General features: G+C 38.1%; 1 protein-coding gene across 1 annotated transcript in view; it reads right to left on the minus strand.

The window, feature by feature from the left end:
* LOC114653540 (ankyrin repeat and SAM domain-containing protein 6-like) overlaps positions 1-18253 on the minus strand; it is a 271092-nt gene that overhangs the window by 26819 nt on the left and 226020 nt on the right. The window contains exons 13-15 of the mRNA XM_028803920.2: positions 14585-14652; positions 12062-12178; positions 3987-4080 (exon numbers count right to left, since the gene is read on the minus strand). Of these exons, the coding sequence (XP_028659753.1) occupies positions 3987-4080; positions 12062-12178; positions 14585-14652 (279 nt within the window). The remainder of the gene's footprint in view (positions 1-3986; positions 4081-12061; positions 12179-14584; positions 14653-18253) is intronic.

Raw genomic sequence — 18253 nt, forward strand, 5'->3', positions numbered from 1 at the left:
CCCGTAAAGAATAAGGGAGACCCAATCCGAAAAGAATCGTGATGTAAATGATCGGATTCAAGTAGGGGGGCCTCCGACAGTGGACGCGGCGGTGAGGGCAGGGAAAGCGAGAGGGCAGGCAGGACGCTGGCTGATGAGTGCCACAGGTCCTAGCGTCCTACACCCCGAGCCAGCATCGGTCTCACGCCAATCCACAGGGACGCAGACGGGACAGGGTCTATATCTTTCCTATAGGGAGACCCAAACCATCACGACGTCCCAGAGAAAGAGGAGGAATCGAGGGAAGAGAGCCGGTTCCTCTGATAAGGGCGGACGTGAGGCAAGATGCTCACGTCCAGAGAAGGGCCGCCCTCTGCCGAGGCAGAGGGAAACCCCAAAGCTGGCTGATATGACGGGGGTGCAAGCGGTCCTGTCTGATATCCCAACTAGGGGGGGCACGGAACCTGCAGAGGGGGTGCTGAAGAGGCATATCCCGGGTTGCCAGTCGGAGGGGTGAGCGCTGTCTGTACGAGGCACGAAAGGACACCAGGTGGTGGTGTCCAGGCAGTGTTTCCGCTCATGTTTGTGCTTACTGTGTTGCAGGACCGGACCCTGGATACACAGTAGGACCCGCTTTGTGGAAAATCTGCCCTCCTGGGATGGGCCGCTCCTCCCGATAAGTCTTCACTGCCGATAGGGCTGTGTCACAGGAGGCTGGGGGTGGTACCCAGCCAGGACGTCCAGGAGGACCGAAGGAGGGCTTATGCGTCCCCCTGACCACGTGGGGGTGACCGCCCTGGAGGCTTTGGGGACCACGGGAACAGAGCTGAGAAGCTCAACCCTATAGGGGCCCGTGGACACCGCCAGGGTGCGCTCCAATGCCTATGGATCCCTGGCCCTCAGCACTTCCGCCACACCCAGAAGTGCTGGGGGGAAGACGACCAGGTACACCCTCCGGATGTGCAGCTGGTACTTCCGCCACACTGGAGAGTGCCGGCGGAAGCTAATTGGGAGGCACCAGGAGCACATCCGGGTGTGTATAAAAGGGGCCGCCTCCCTCCATACGATGACTGGAGTCGGGTGGAAGAGGACGGAGCTCGGAGAAGAGGAGTGGAGGAGGCAAAGAGAGGGATTGTTGAGGGCCTGGGCTGAGGGTGATTGGTGCTGCGGCACTGGGTTGTGTGCTTCATCAGTTGTATAATATTGTAAATAAACGTGTGTTAGGTGATAAAACGATATCTACCTGTCTGTGTCCGGGCTGTTCCCCACAATATATATATATATATATATATATATATATATACAGGGGAACCTCGGTTTGCGAGTAACTTGGTTTACGAGTGTTTTGCAAGACGAGCAAAAATTTTTAATAAATTTTCACTTGATAAACGAGCGAGGTCTTGCAGTATGAGTAGTTTGTCTGCTGAGCGTCATGTGATCACAACTGAGCTGATGGTTCTTCTCTCTCTCTCACTGCGGGATTGTGGGCAATCATCTCCTATTCTCCGTCTGAGTCGGCGTGTCTCACTCATATAGTCAACATCCGTACGAGCATATAGTGTTTACTATAGCATTAGCATTGTGACTGTGTGCGCACGCGCTTGTGTGTGTGTGTGTATGTGTGCTCGCGCGCGCTCGTGTGTATGTGTGTGTGTGCTCGCGCACGCGTGTGTGCTGTGACGTGCGAGTCCCCGTCTTGCACCCTAAAACACGAAGCTGAGTCTCAGTACTTTAGCAACACAAGCTTTATTCAGCTTGAAACAGCAACAGAGCGGTTATTTATACACAGACACAGCAGTCAAGCAGGGCCCTGCACATTTATAATGTTCCTTGTTCCTTGTATCACCCATTGACGGCAGGCGCTTATAGCATGTCCGCGATCTTTTCAGATTCACTTTTACGGAAAACTGCTACAGCGCTGGGAGACTGTGATTGCTTTGGGACGCTCTTCCGTGTGTCGTCCCGTTGGGTGCAATCCCACAAGAGTTTAGAAACTCACTCACACCAGCCATGATTCTTTTCAAAGGTAAAGTGCAAGTTAATTTGTTTTATGTATTTTTACTTTATATTTTGTATTAATCATTTTTATATGAATAGTTTTGGGTTGTGGAACAAATTATCTGAGTTTCCATTATTTCTTATGGGGAAAATCACTTTGATATACGAGTGCTTTGGACTACAAGCACGTCTCCGGAACGAATTATGCTCGCAAACCGAGGTTCCACTGTATATATATATATATATATATATATATATATATATATATATTGTATATACAGTCATATGAAAAAGTTTGGGAACCCCTCTTAATTCTTTGGATTTTGGTTTATCATTGGCTGAGCTTTCAAAGTAGCAACTTCCTTTTAATATATGACATGCCTTATGGAAACATAGTATTTTAGCAGTGACAGTTTTCACCATAATTTGCAAATAAATTCTTCAAAAATCAGACAATGTGATTTTCTGGATTTTTTTTTCTCATTTTGTCTCTCATAGTTGAGGTATACCTATGATGAAAATTACAGGCCTCTCTCATCTTTTTAAGTGGGAGAACTTGCACAATTGGTGGCTGACTAAATACTTTTTTGCCCCACTGTATATATAGTACACACACACGCACGCACACACACACACACACTTTATTAATCCCTGAGGGGAAATTGTCTTCTACATGACCTTTGGAGGTCTGAGCATAGGGTTAGCTATTGTATAGGGCCCGTGGAGCAATTTTCAGGTTAAGTGCCTTCCTCAAAGGCCCAGTGTTAAATTATGATAATGAGTATTATATGTTGGCTGTGTTTATTATTTCAATCCAAAAGTTTATGATGGATCTGTTTTACAATTTAGAATGCTCTGAGGAAGGGGGTGTCCTGAAATGTGCTGGCCTAAAGGACATGATGTTGTCACTTGGATAGCACCGCACTGCAGTATGGAAGATATTGCAGCTTTTATGGTATAATAAATGGCACACATGGACTGGCATCCTGAATGAGATGGAACAAGGACTGGGACCAGGAGGCCAATACAATGGAAGAACCAGGGGTGATTAGCACTGATAAATATTTTTTTTCCTAATATGCTAGGTGGCAGCCTCCATGGAATTGGATTCCCAAACAGATGTCCACAGGGCATGCTGGGACCTGTAGTCCTGTGAGGCAGCCTTGTTGGGTTCCGTGTGGGCTACCAGGACAAGTTGAAAGGATTCAAAATCCCCACTTTTTGGGACTTCTGATTGACCCGGAAGTACTTCCATCAGTCGATGTCCTACACCGGAAGTACTCCTGGGTCCAATATAAAAGAGACTGCTTGACCTCATCCACTCACTTGGAGTTAGGTAGAAGGAGGACAAAGATCACCTGGGGGGTGTGGAGGAGAGAAACAGAGAAGAATTATGTTGTATTTTATTTATGTCACTTTTGAAGCATTTGTGGAAGGTATTTAGTGAAAATGAACCTTTTTATTATACTGGGAAATGTGTTTGTGAGGTTGTGTCTGGGTTTTGGGGTGCTGGAGTACAGATTAAAATGGACATGTGCTTTGTTAATAATTTGTCTCATCCCAAAAATTGTAATCATGGAAGTTGATAGTTCAGGTAATAAAGATATAATGAAGACTTGGCTGCTCAAGTATAATGTGGTTTATTTTTGGAGGTTGGTAAACTTACTGAAAGTTTTAATTAACCAGTCTGTTGTTTCTTTAGTGGTCCTGCTGAAATTAGCAGACTTCAATAATAAGATGGTTTGGTAAATTAGGCTATGTTTTAGATAGGAAATCACCTGCGTCAGACCACACAAGTGCAGCTTAGGATTTAAATAATGCAATCTACAATGAACAGACAAACTGTTTTCTGAAACATGAATGTTTTTGAGAGTATTGTAGTGAGAAGTCAGGCAAAATGACACCTTTTATTGGCTAACTAAAAAGATTACAATATGAAAGCTTTCGAGGCAACTCAGGCCCCTCGTGTAATTCTACCTTCATAGATATCACAAAATATGATGACTTACAAGGATATCCAGCAGCTGGAAGGTTACTGGCACTGCTCCCAAAAGAAGAATGGAAGTTATGAATAGTCTCTTGTAAAATTTGCCTTTCTCTGCCCTATAAGGAAAAAAGTATTAAAAAAACAAAACCTTACTTGGTGAGAGAAAACAAAAAATAGAAAACACACAATAAACGTATATAATAATATGTGTGGAGCAAGGTTATTATAGTTAATGAAAACTAAAATCAAATCTGAAACTATTATTAAAAAAACATGTTCGTAAACTGAAATAAAATAACAAAACTGAACTGAAAAACTAAAACTAAACAAAACTATTAAAATAGCTGGAAAGACTAACTGAAATAAAATAATAATTTACTAAACATAATTTTACTTTTCATTTTTGAATTAATTTTTTTGCTGTTAGTTTTTAACCCTTATAACTTTTAACTCTAAAACTGAAAGCCATCCACCACGAGCTGCCTGCATTCATCCGGTGAACGGAAGCTGGTGATGGAGTCCGGGTGTTCACATAGCATTTGCGGTGACAGAGCGAGCAGAATACGCGTGTAAAGCGTGTGGAACAGAAAGCGATTTACATGTCGCCTTTCTTTGCACTTGTTGTATATCAAGATGTAATTCAAACGCCTGAAATCGAAATGTGCTGGTCAACAAAAACTTTACCATATGGACAGAAAAATCACGAGTGAGTAACATTTCAATTTATTTCTCAGGTGCCTGCTTTTTGTTGACAGTAATTTACCTGCTACTTCGCACTCGAAGTATACAAAGTATAGAGAAAGTATACTAATATTGAAAAAAATTCGACCTTGACATTTTGATGAATCTTGACGTTTTAGAACTCCCCAAGTCCGAAAATACAGTTTTTTGGAATTATCTGTGTGTGTGTGTGTGTGTGTGTATATATATATATATATATAAACATAATATCTGAAAAATGCAACTAGATAGATGGATGAAATTTGGCATGTGGTTGTTACACCACAATTGTAGATCTGTATTAACTTTTGGGCTAAATCCATTTACTGGAAGTGATACTTTACCTGAACACATACTCAGTTTTTTTTTTATTCATGCAGCTGCAGAGTCCAATTTATTCAAATTTACTTTTATAATAATTGTTCAATATATTAATTAATTTGATTTGTTGTTGATGGTTCTTTATTGTACATAATATAATCATTGTCTTGCGGTTTACTCCTCAAATATCCATTCCCATATCTGAGTACACGAGAAAGTCTAGGGGAGACCACTCCTGATTTTTGAAAATAAAACGGCACTGATCGAGAGACTGACAATGTCATCAAACAAGATCAGCATATTGTTGCTGACCAATCACTTTTGCTTTAAAAACATTGTTTAACAATGAAGCAATGCAAACCTTGTAAAATCCCTGCGTTGGCAATGTCTTTACTGAGGTAGGTGGGGGAAGTGAGTCTGCCAAGTGGTGAAAAGCTAAACATGCTAATTTGTTTTTGTATTTATTCTATATTTATTAATTTATCTTTTTAGTTCATATTCACAGCTCAAAATACCTGATATTGTGACAATAATCCAGTAGCAGAATTATGCTTTAAAATATGTTTTTTCAATGTTTCTCTCTCTCTCTCTCTCTCTCTCTCTCTCTCTCTCTCTCTCAAAACAGATAGTTGAAATATCATATTCTTTTTGTTCTTAACATCAGCCATATCATACATATTGCATACCAGGGAGTTTTCCTGCCTTTCATCCAAACCTGCTTGGGTAGGCTCCAGGTTCCTGTGATCCTGCTCCGGATAAACAGGTTTAGATAATGTATATAGATAATGTATATATTGTTCTTAATCTGAGATGCATTTTGTGCCTGCCCATACTCCTATTACCTGCTCTTGCTCTGCTCATTATGGGTTTACTGTTGTTATGGTGGGCTTTTCAAGTCTCACTACCCCTAACCTTTACACTACATGCTTGTTTTCTTTGTTTCCCTCAACACAGCTAGGTGGGGTCTGCACACTCATTCAAGCCTAAGAGTCCTGTTCTTCCTTAACCCCGTGATTTTCATGGTCACACCTGTCCGAACACAGTAGAATCTCTCCTTATTTTTTTATATCTTTCCAGGCCTGCAGGTGCAAAATTCTGTCTATAAATTGTTTGTGCCTGAGATGGAATCATAGATCAATATGGCTGGTAGAAAATAACAAAGTCCAGTGTTTGAGATTTTTGAATGAAATATTGAAGGCATTCATTATAAGCACTTTGTCATTGGAGCGGGATATGTTGTGTGCTGTAGACATTAAGAGTAAAAAACTCTCAAACATTAAAATTCACCTAAAGTTCATTACAAATTGGCCCATTCTGGGCAATAAAAGGAAAAGAAAAAAGTGCCAACAGTCAGCGCTGATTTGTTCAGCACAAATGACATAAAAATATTTTAAAAATTATAAAATTGTGTAAAATTGTTCATGTTCAGTACCTGGTTTTGATTATGCTTGTTTTTATAACACAAAAACAAAACCAAATAGTAAACTGTGTCATGTAGTGTAGTAGGCTTCCACTAACATTAAATTCATATTATATCCAAACCCATTAAGTGTACAGCTCTGCCTCATTGTGACACAAAAACTAAATTCCATAGTAGCTCTTTAACCATACTATAATTACTAAAACTGAAACTAATACAGTGGAACCTCTAGATACGAGTTTAATTCGTTCCAGCACTGAGCTTGTATAGCGAATTTCTCGTATCTAGAACAAACGTCCCCATTGAAAATAATGGAAATCCAGTTAATCCGTTCCGCATCCCAAATATATTAACATAAAAATCAATTTTCCTAACAAATAACACTGATAAATTATATATACTGTAGTCTACCTTTAATAAATAACACTGGTAAATAATATAACTGATTATTAAAAGAATCAAAACAGGTGTCCAAAGTGCAGTAGAGCATTCAATAAATCTTTAAATAAATAATCCTTAAAACAGTTGTGAAGTGGAGGTTTAAAGTACATAAGAATAACAATCCTTTAACACGAGGTTAAAACGTCAACAGGAAGCAGTCTTCAAAAAACAGATGACAATCCCCGGTGCTTCTTCTCTGTTAGCGTCTCACCTGCTTCTCCCATGCGGGCTCTGCAACAGGCGAGACACTTAATGCAGCTGACCTTCTCTACACCGTCCTGCTTCAGCTGTTTGGCTCGCCTGTTCAGCTACACGCGAGCCTGTACTCGCTTGCTCTCTCGCACCGACTTCCTACTGCTGCGGATTCCTGCCTCCTCCTGCAACCTCCGTTCTCTCTCCTCTCCTCTCCTCTCTTTTCTTTTACTTCTTCTCCCCCTTAACTGGCTCGCGCTTCTCTATATATGCGGGGAAGACATGGCAGCTGCTAGGGTTACCACTTTTAATACAAAAAAATAAGGGACGTATACGTATTGATTCAAAACGGGACGCGCAATTTCATTCTCAAATACTGGACGATTCCGTATTTTAAAGGACGGGTGGCAACCCTGCCCAGCCCATCAGCCACAGGACAAATCATGGATGTGGGCAGTTTCCCACCTGTGCACTTAGGTGAGAAACGCAGACACCGCAGATCGCCCTGCGGCTCGCTACAGCTACCACGCCCCCTCACTAAGCCGCGAGCTACACCCACAGCCTGGCTCGTGGCTCGTTACACGAGCCAATGCTCGTATTTAGATCTGAATTTTTCGCTCATACTTTCCTCGTATTTTGAATTTCTCGTATACAGAGGTGATCGTATCTCGAGGTTCCACTGTATATATAAAAATAAAATAGAAATGTCTTTGTAAAATAAAAACTAAACTAAAACTAAAAATACATGATGAAGAAAAACTAAAACTGAACTGAATTACCAAGTAAGGTCAGAAAAAATATAGAAATAAAAAGTAATATAAAAAGGCAAAACTATAATAACCTTGGTATGGAGAAATAAAATTGCTGCATCACCTGCTCAATATCTAATTTCTAACCACCAATGCACAATTCCCAGTCATTTTGGACATGAAGTAACATACGTACTGCTTGTATCTTTATTATTTCACTTTAACAAAATATTTTCACCCAGTTTTACTTTTTTTAAAATCAAAGTTGGTTCTATTAGCTATGGTCTGTTTAATCAAATTACTCCTTTAAAACAATTTTAAGTTAACACAATACTGCAATACTAGTAGAGAACATTAATCAGATTATTTTGTATTTGTTACACATTTTGAGGTTAACAGTATACAGTTTGTACTGCCCAGATCTCTTTAGTACCTGTATTTGTGTTTCTTGTTTATAAGGTCAACTAATGTTCCTTGCATTATCCCCAGGCCTTTCCCTTTCCACTTTATTACTTTGTCAATCTGGCTTATAAATTGTCTTTTAGAACATGAGAATAATTTTGTCAAGAACAGGCCATTCAGACCAACAAGCTTATTAATCCTATTCACCTAATTTCTCTGAGTGATTTCATGTTGAGGTTTGAAGGTCCCTATGACACTGCTTGGTAACTTCTTTATGTGAAGAAAAACTTAATGTTTGTATCCTGGTGTTTTCATTTTTAATTAACAGCTGGGATACACTATACTAATTCCATCATTATTTTGAACACTTCAATCGTGTCACCTCTTGATCTCAATAAACTAAAAAGGTTCAGTTCTTTCAGTCTTTTGTCTTAACCCATACCTTGCTGTAATGGAATCAGTCTGATCTCTCTTATCTGGAATTTCTCTACTGCATTATTGCTGGCTAGGCCTCACTAGTGAACTATATAGCTTAAGCTTAACGTGATTTGTACTCGACACATCTTGATATAATGGCCTACTTAACCACCTCTGTACATTGTCTAGCTGTAGAAAGGTTTCAGACCTCCTGCTGTGTATTCAAATCTAATATTTTTATTTCCTCTGTGTAATACTTTAGATTTTTTACATGAAACTTCATCATGCTGCAGATCTGCTCTGGCCTCTCTGTAATTATTAGACCGATTCTTGATTGTCTGACAACTTTATAAGCTTGTTATTTAGAATATTAGAACATTAGAACAATCTAGACGAGAACAGGCCCAATAAAGCTTGCCAGTCCTATCCACTTAATTCTTCTTTAAACATCAAGTCTAGTTTTGAAAGTCCCTAAAGTTTTACTGTCTACCACGCTACTTGGTAGCTTATTCTAAGCTTCTGTGGTTCTCTGTGTAAAGAAAAAAACTTCCTAGTGTTTGTGTGAAATTTACCCTTAACAAGTTTCCAACTGTGTCCCCGTGTTGTTGATGAACTCATTTTAAAATAATAGTCTCATTCCACTGTACTAATTTCCTTCATAATTTTAAACACTTCAATCATGTCACCTCTCAGTCTTCTTTAGTTTAAACTGAAAAGGCACAGCTCAATTTAATCCTTCTTCATAATTCAACCCCTGCAGCCCCGGAATCAGCTTAGTCAATCTTTACTGGACCTTTTCTAGTGCTGCGATGTCCTTTTTGTAGCCCGGAGACTAAAACTGGTTTCTGAACACTGTTTGGAAGTTGATAGCATAGAGTCCACTACTACTCTTAAATCGTTCTCATAAGGTGTACTGTTGATTTTTAGACATTGTGTATTCAAACCTAACATTCCTTCCTTCAATTGCAATAGCCTACACCACACTACTAGCATGCAAACGTATCTTTCTTAACTGGAAGAATGCCTACCTACATTCTATAACTCAGGTGGGTAAGTTCTATACGATATCAAATTAGAAAAAAATCAATTTCTCCCTTATAGGATATGTCCAAAACTTTTCTTAAAACATGGCAAGAATTCAGCATTATTATTTTAGAATATGGCTGCTTTGACTATAATTGACTCCCTTGCGCTATTAATTGTTCTATCATATTTAAAAAGTGAGACTTTTTTTTTGCTCATGTCTATTTTATTTCTCTTTGAAAACTTTCTTGTTGAATCTTGTTTTGTTTTGCCTTTTTCCTTTGTTTTCTCTGTATTCATTGAAGTAATTGGTTTATCTGCTATGTTGTTATTATATGTTTAATTGAGTACCATACCACTGTAATTCTATGATTTTGAAAATAAAATATACAAAAATACAACAAAAACAAAACAAGTCCAGAATAATAATCCATCCTGTTTAATCAAAGTTCTTTCACTTTCCGATTTCTGCCATTACATCAGAGTGCTAGTGCAAAATGAAGCTTAAATGCTATTACAGTATATACAGTGCTAAAACTGAAACTGTCATAGTCATGCACACTTCAAAACCAAAAACATGCCAGCAATAAGCCAATCTCGTTACCACTTTAAAGTTTATTTTTACTGTTTGGAAATTGTTTTAGAATTTCAGTACAAACACCTTGTTTATTCGTTCTTTTTGAAAGATTATGGGTGCAAATTGCTATAGAAAAATCAAACAATATTTATTCCAGGATATAGAGACTTCCTTTTCAAATCTTGTTTTAAAGGGCAAGGGTATTTCCATGCAAAACACTTCAAAGGTCTGTTTATATTTTTTGTTTTCATGAGACAAAATTTGAATTATTGTTTTTCTTTTTTTCACCAAAGCACAAAAAAAAAAACCAGTGACATCCATCAAAATAAAATAAGTTACATTATTTGAGGTAATATTGACTTAAACGAAGTGTGTCAATAAAAATAAACATCCATGTAGCTAGGCTACATAGTTTTAATTTCAAACAAAGCTTGCCAAAATAAAGCTGTCTTATGCAATATTGGTATGTACTTATTTGCTGGGAAATAATTTGTCAAACCTACTGTTTTATAGTAGAATGAGTTAACATCTAATGTACAGTATAAATTGCCTGTTGGAGTTTAGGAGATGTTCCCCCTCAGATACTGCCTACTAGCTCTCTGTATCTGACTGATGAAAGGTAGTTGAAAGCAAAGGTTGTCATAATAAACAGACTCACCATACATATATTTTTAGTACTAACACTGACTGATGAGATAATAAATATTTTGTTCTTTCCTTGCATAAGGGAATAAAATAAATATCCCATTAGATATTAAAAGACAGCTCCTCAGATGTTTTCTGTAAGTCTCTGTTCTTTGTGTTTGAAGATGTGTAATAATAATAATAATAATAATAATACATTTTATTAATATACTGCCTTTCACAACATTAACACAGGAACTTTAACGCATGGTCTAAGTGTTTCATTTAGTTTCAATGTACATTTTTTTTCTCAGATAACTTATTTGCTGTGGACACAAATGGATCTCTTTAAAAGTGTCAGTGATATACTTTTGATACTTTTTTTAAATAATAAACCATAAGCACAAGGAATGTACTCAACTGCATTGGATCTGTTACAATGCTGATTTAAATGCACCTTACTGATTTTTTTTTTTTACTTAAAACCATCCTTACTGTGACTTTCTCCACAGTGATCTTCCTTTCACCACAGGACAAATTAATAAAGCCCTGCTACTACAATCCTGACATGTTTTTCATTACGATGATGGTATACAGCAGTTTTAGTATGTCTCACTTGTTAAAAATCTCACGGACGTTTATGGTGACCAATCTCCTGAACTGTGTCTATGCTGCTCTGTGTCTTTTATTTTCAATCTCAATAATTCATGCCATGTTATGCTTAATTAATTAAATAAATACAGTTATGTCTTTTTCACCAATGAGTCTGTTGTATTTGGTCATTTGTTCCTAGAGGGAAGGCTAAAGTCTACGGCATGCTGCTCTTAAACAATGCTAGGCACCTGTATTATCCATGTAAAATCTTGTTAATATTACAGTTATACAGTATTCTCTTTCTTTTTTTTGGTAAGCATGTAAAACTTTGTGTTGCACATTACTTTAAAGAATTTTTGACATTGTAAGTTCAAGGCAGTTAAATGATTTATTTACTTTGGATTAAAACAAAATAAATACTCAAAAGAAGATTATACAATATCTTAAAACATTTATGACTCATCTTGAGATGTTTCAAGTGGAGATTTATTATTTTTACTAAGAAATAAAATGATAAACTGCTTATTTGTTCTGACAACAAATAGAAAAAGAAAATTACATATAAATGGAAGAAGGCTCTTCAGTATTGTAAATAGTATCTTTAAATACGTTTATACCTTTCCAGCATTTAACTTGGATATAGCTGCCAGGATTTGCTGCCTTGGGCCATCAGTATTGATTCCAAGCTCCTTTAAGTCTCCATCAGTAAGTGTAAGGAAAGCTTCCATATCAACCTGTCAAGCAAATGGCAACATCAGACAGAGCATACAGAAATCTGCACAAAAAATAAACAAAATCTTCCCCAGCTACTGTACCTGGTACACATAATTTTGGCTCCCTACCTCACCACATAGCCTACAAACTTGTCTTGAGCAATAAATAATTTAACTCCACTTCTACTTCCACTTCCATTTTCAAGATTCTCACAAAGTTCCAGAGGAAAAAAAAACTGTGAACCATATATTTATCAGATAATCAAACTCCCTATCAGATAACTATATCATTAATTAATTTAATACTTAATTTTAAATTTTAAAAATCAATTTGTACATGACAAAAACCAAAACAGTGCAGATTCTTTCCTAGGGCACGAAGCAGAAGCAGAAGCAGACAATGGCCGACAGTGAGATGAATTGTGTCGCCAAAAAACTCCAGGCTCTCGACAACCTGATCCAGAAACTCCTGTCCAGACGGAGGTACATGAGGGATCTGAAGGCTCGGCTGCTGGAAAAATCATCCCCATCATCTGAAATCGACACAACACCACGAGTTTCAGTAATATTGACTCCACTCTGTGCCGCTCACCTTCAAGGTCAAGTGAGCTTCACCCCTGCGCCTCGTTGTCGAAGCGACGACGCCAACGATGAAGACCTCGGGTTGTTTCAGCTATGCAGGCGGGGGTTTAAGGCTAGAACACCTCCATTGGCTCAGGCAAGCATCTCCACTCAGAACCGGTTCGACCCTCTCCGCGCGCCCAGTTTACCTTCAACCCCGAGTGATGTTTTTGTGATTGGTGATTCAATCGTAAGAAATCTGAACATCGCATGCCCTAATCAGAAATCTTTTGTTTCTTGTTTTCCCGGTGCTCGTGTCCGAGATGTTATGAGACGTGTGCCGACAGTCTTCGAGAAGCACAAGAACAGGGCAGTGGGATCCATTATAATACACGCCTAGGTAAACAACGTGAGACACCGACAGTCGGAGATTCTCAAGCCGGACTTCGCAGCACTAATCAAAGCCACGAAGGAGAGGACCCTGTCTGCAAGAATCTTCATCTCAGGTCCCCTACCACTTGTTAGAAGTTCAAACGAGTATTACAGTCATCTGCTGGGGTCCCACTTTACTTATGGTGCCAAGCAGAGTTGTGTTGCAGTGCAGCAGTCTATTAGCCAGCAAAAGCGCTGTGAAGAAGCTGTCTGTTGTTACGGTTCTGCCTTCGTCCAGAAATGGCTCTATAAGCTTTATGACCGCAGACTCGGAAGGTCTTTGCCCTGGGTTGTAACTCAAAACACAGTTCTCAACAAAACATTGCCAGATATCCGAAATCGCAGCAAACCTATCATTTTTCACACATTCTGCATGGGTATCTTTGTTGTCAAAGCGCAAATGCTACATGATTGTACCATGATGGGACATGGTATTTTTGATTGCCGGTCCAACAATTAATTCTGAGCAAACATCAAGCACAGCACCCACTGTGGTCATCACTGCTCTTGTGAAAAAATGGACATAAACGTCATCAACTTGGAGAGGGAGAGGCAAGTTCGTTTTACCATGTGAACATCACTGACAGAATAAAACTGAATAATTTTAAAAAAGCGCGAACGTTTACAAGGAGCCAAAATTTACACTGGGTGTTACAGAGTCATATCAAATGTATGTTTTTATTATATTATAGTAATAATAATAGCAGCTCACCACTCAAAATGCAGAGTGCCCAGGACTTTTTGGTTATAAGTCAGCAGTTCTTACCTCTGCATCATCCAAGAATGCATATCAACTTTCTGTCGATTGACATTTGAGGTTGGGTTTGTAACTCAACATGTAACGTGAATGATTTTTTTTTTCTTTGGTTATATTCTTGAATAAAAGAGCACATTTTTATTTGATATTTGGACTAACCACTTCACGTCATTGGTATTATAACATGGAAAAACGTTTCTGCTTTATGTATGTGTTCAGCATTTCTTGCCTCGCATTTCCTTTCATCCTACACTCACACAGATCATTGTAGACACGGAACATACATGAAATGTATGTGTTCCAAATAATGATCTATTATTTACCCTATACAACACCTCACATGCAGTTAATGATCCATGAGCTGGGAGAACTTTTAGCCCGAGTTGAGCTCCGTTTTTGGGGGGTGGGTTACGGTGGTAATTGATGGGTCGGGATCGACACATTTGCAAAACAAATGACGCTGATGAGGAGAGGTGCAAAGTAATTTAAATTGGACTGGGATTATGAGTTTTTTCATAGGCTTCAGGGATTTTAGTGTTAAAGAAACTACACCAGCAATAGACTCTAACTAGCCAGTTAGTCTAAAGCACTTCCTTAGTCTCCATGCTTGCTAGACAAACCTGTTATGGTGTTGCTCATGTTCAGTCATGTTTCATAATCCCAATGAAGTTACTTACTTCTTGTTCCTCAAATATTGGTTGGTATTTCTCCAATGAAAGCTTTTTTAGGATCCCTGATATCTCATCTACAAAACAAAATTATAAAAAGTTAAGTCAATAATTGTGTTCTCCATCCCAAATAAATAATATTAATATATCCATAATTCATACATTTACTTATTTGGCTGACCCTGATCCAAGGCAATTTACAGATATTTTAGATACAGATTTTCTTATATTTTTTCAATTGCAGCACAGGCAAGTAAAGTGATATGCTCACGGTCACACATTGTCAGTAGCAGGATTTGAACACACATCCTTGGGATTTACGGTCTAAAGTCTTACCCAATATGCCACACTATCTAATTTCAAGAGCACATATTTCTAAGTTTTAATAATTTTAGACTGGTTTTGGTTAAAAAAAACCCAAAATAAATAATAATATTTTAAAAAATGAAAATACCCCCAAAAAAATCTGATGTCCAGTTAGGGTAGTGCCAGTGTTGCAATACACTGAATTTTACTTACCAATTCATTAGTCTATGAGATAATAAGCTAAGTAAAATTGATATTTTAAAAATAAACATACCTGACAAAGAGACAGGTCTGCCAAATAAAAAATTACAAAAATGAAATTGCAATTTAGCCAGTAAATTGGTTACAGTAATCACATAGTCAACTGTTTTCTTGATGAACAGTTTTACATTTTTCCACAGTTATTTACATAATTAAGAATAAAGAAAAACAAAGAGGCTGAATAATATTATTAGAAAATAGAAGAATGTAATATAAGTTCTCTGGTGCAGGATTAACCAAGCATTCACGATATCCAGATGTAATACGCCTGTCTATAGTTCCTAAGCATGGTAGCATTGCTTCAGGAAATATTCAGTTACACTAAATTTACATCAAAAGGTTTGGTAAGAACTTTGATTGCATGCCTACCCTCACCTGTTGCTTTGTTTTTTGACTCACAAGCCTGGAAGTGCAATAAAAATATTACCCTCACTTCCAAATGTACAGAAAAGGTAACTAAAGTTAATCAATACATAGCAAAATGCAATGATGGTCTGCTGCCAATGTGCCATCATAAGGACAGTTGGGCATACAATGTGACTGTGGCAGCAACAAACCTTCCATTTGTAACACCTGTGTGGTTTAATTTATTCATAAAATGAAAAACGGCCAATGATAGGGAAGATGTGACAGAGCAATGAAGAGGTGAATTGCATTCCACAAGACAGCCTCTACAATCCCCACTGCAGATACAGTACGTGACTCTGAGAAAATTACTTTGGCTTAGTGTGTCAGCAAAATAAAATATCTGATTTATTGCTGTCATTTCTCAACACTTTGGAATGTTGGAACATTAGATAATGAACTGGCCTTGAAATAAAAGTTTTTTTTCCAGCTAATTATGACTATATATTTTAGATGGAAGAATTTTAAAATTGTCTCTAAATTTAAGTGGATGTCAGTGAAGTGATCTATGAACTCATCTTTAAATATACTAATATGGGAGGTGCAAGTGTGACATGACATGTTACAGTAATTCCTTAATCTGTAATGTTATTTAATCTGATTCAGAAAAAGAAATCCATAAAGTCATTGCTGCTAAACGTGTAAGTCATAGATAGATAGATAGATAGATAGATAGATAGATAGATACTTTATTAATCCCAAGGGGAAATATGACAGTTTTTATTTGTCCTGAATTAAACTTGGGGTTAAAAACATTTTCAACAAATAATTTCCATAGGCATTCCTACTGAAACATCAGACTTTAATTCAAAATCGTGATCTGTATATGGTGGCTGTAATTATTACGTGCAGTTGATTTTAAAAGTGTAGGAGAAAGTAATTACTAGGATGTCTCTGCATAGCCAATGGGTGTAAGTTAAATAAAGAGCTAAATATGATCACAGAGTCGTAGCCTGTATTTCAGATTAGTCAGTACAATTTTCAATGTCACTGTCAGAATCTGATTCTCCAATTCTGCATCTTTTTCAGCATCTCTAAGTTAACTAAGCATTCAATGCATATAAAACTGTAACATAATCAGGAGAAACAAGGATAAACCTACTACACGATCTACTCAATACACAGAAGCCCAAAAACATGACAAATATTAGACTTAGGTTAACTGAATCCATTCCACACAGGTTAACAAATCCTGACTGCAGAAGTAAGCCACTGAAAGTCCAAGCCGCCAGGAGAGCTTTCCTGAAGAAAACCATATTGAATTGCAAACTGATGTAACCATTGGACTGCTCCTGCTGCTCTTCAGATTAAACAGAGTCATGCCCACCATTCATAAATAAATTAAATGATCTTTTAAATTATATTATTTAATGTGAAGATGCTCTTTTAAAGCACATTAAACTTCAATGGGGGAATGTTTAGTTACACAAAGCATTTAAAAATGCACTGTGCCTCCTCTGAATACAATTGTTGAAAGATTCCAACTCTGTAGCCCCACAGGTTGAGCCGACATAACACTTACCACTGATAGTGTTTCAGATGCTACGACACTTCAAGGCAAAGAAACTGATCTCAGTTTTTCTAAGTTTTGTAGATTTTATAAAATGCATAAATAATAATAAATAAATACCAGCAAGTGGTGGGAGTCAATTTATGTTGTGATCAAAGTAACAGTAAAATCTGTATACATCAAAAATAATACTTTGTAAATATCCTTAATTGTATTTGGTTGTCTGCATCTGTGACAACATGTTTCATTTCCTTTTTGTAATATAAATGAAAGTATGTGATGGCAGACCAAAGAACTTTGACCTGTGAGGCCACCATAGTGAATAAGGATACAGTAATCCCTCGCTATATCGCACTTCGACTTTCGCGGCTTCACTCTATCGTGGATTTTATATGTAAGCATATATATTTAAATATATATCGCAGATTTTTTGCTGGTTCACGGATTTCTGCGGACAATGGGTCTTTTAATTTCTGGTACATGCTTCCTCAGTTGGTTTGCCCAGTTGATTTCATACAAGGGACGCTATTGGCAGATGGCTGAGAAGCTACCCAACCAGAGCGCGTATTACCTATTAAATAAAACTCCTCAAATATATTGTGAGCACGGGGGCTCTTCGCACCCCTAGAGGATACGGCCGCGCCTCAAAAAACGCTGAAAGATTACCTTCACCTTCTTTGCTGGGCTTACATATGGCTGCTTTATCAAGCGATATGCTTCCTGCACGGTGCTTCGCATACTTAAAAGATCAAACAGCATGTATTCATTTTTACTTTTCTCTCTCTTGCTCTGACATTCTCTGCTCCTGACGGAGGGGGTGTGAGCAGGGGGGCTGTTCGCACACCTAGACGATACGGACGCTCGTCTAAAAATGCTGAAAGATTACCTTCACGTTGCTCCCTTCTGTGCAGCTGCTTCATGAAGCGACATGCTGCACGGTGCTTCGCATACTTAAAAGCTCGAAGGGCACGTATTGATTTTGATTGTTTGTTTTTATCTGTCTCTCTCTCTCTCTCGGACATTCTCTGCTCCTGACGGAGGGGGTGTGAGCTGCTGCCTTCCTTGCAACTGCTTTGTGCTTCACATACTTAAAAGCCAAACAGCCCTATTGATTTGTTTGCTTTTCTCTCTCTCTCTGACATTCTCTGCTCCTGACGCGCACTCCTTTGAAGAGGAAGATATGTTTGCATTCTTTT

The sequence above is a fragment of the Erpetoichthys calabaricus genome, chromosome 6, assembly GCF_900747795.2.
Source record: "Erpetoichthys calabaricus chromosome 6, fErpCal1.3, whole genome shotgun sequence".
Classification (NCBI taxonomy): domain Eukaryota; kingdom Metazoa; phylum Chordata; class Cladistia; order Polypteriformes; family Polypteridae; genus Erpetoichthys; species Erpetoichthys calabaricus.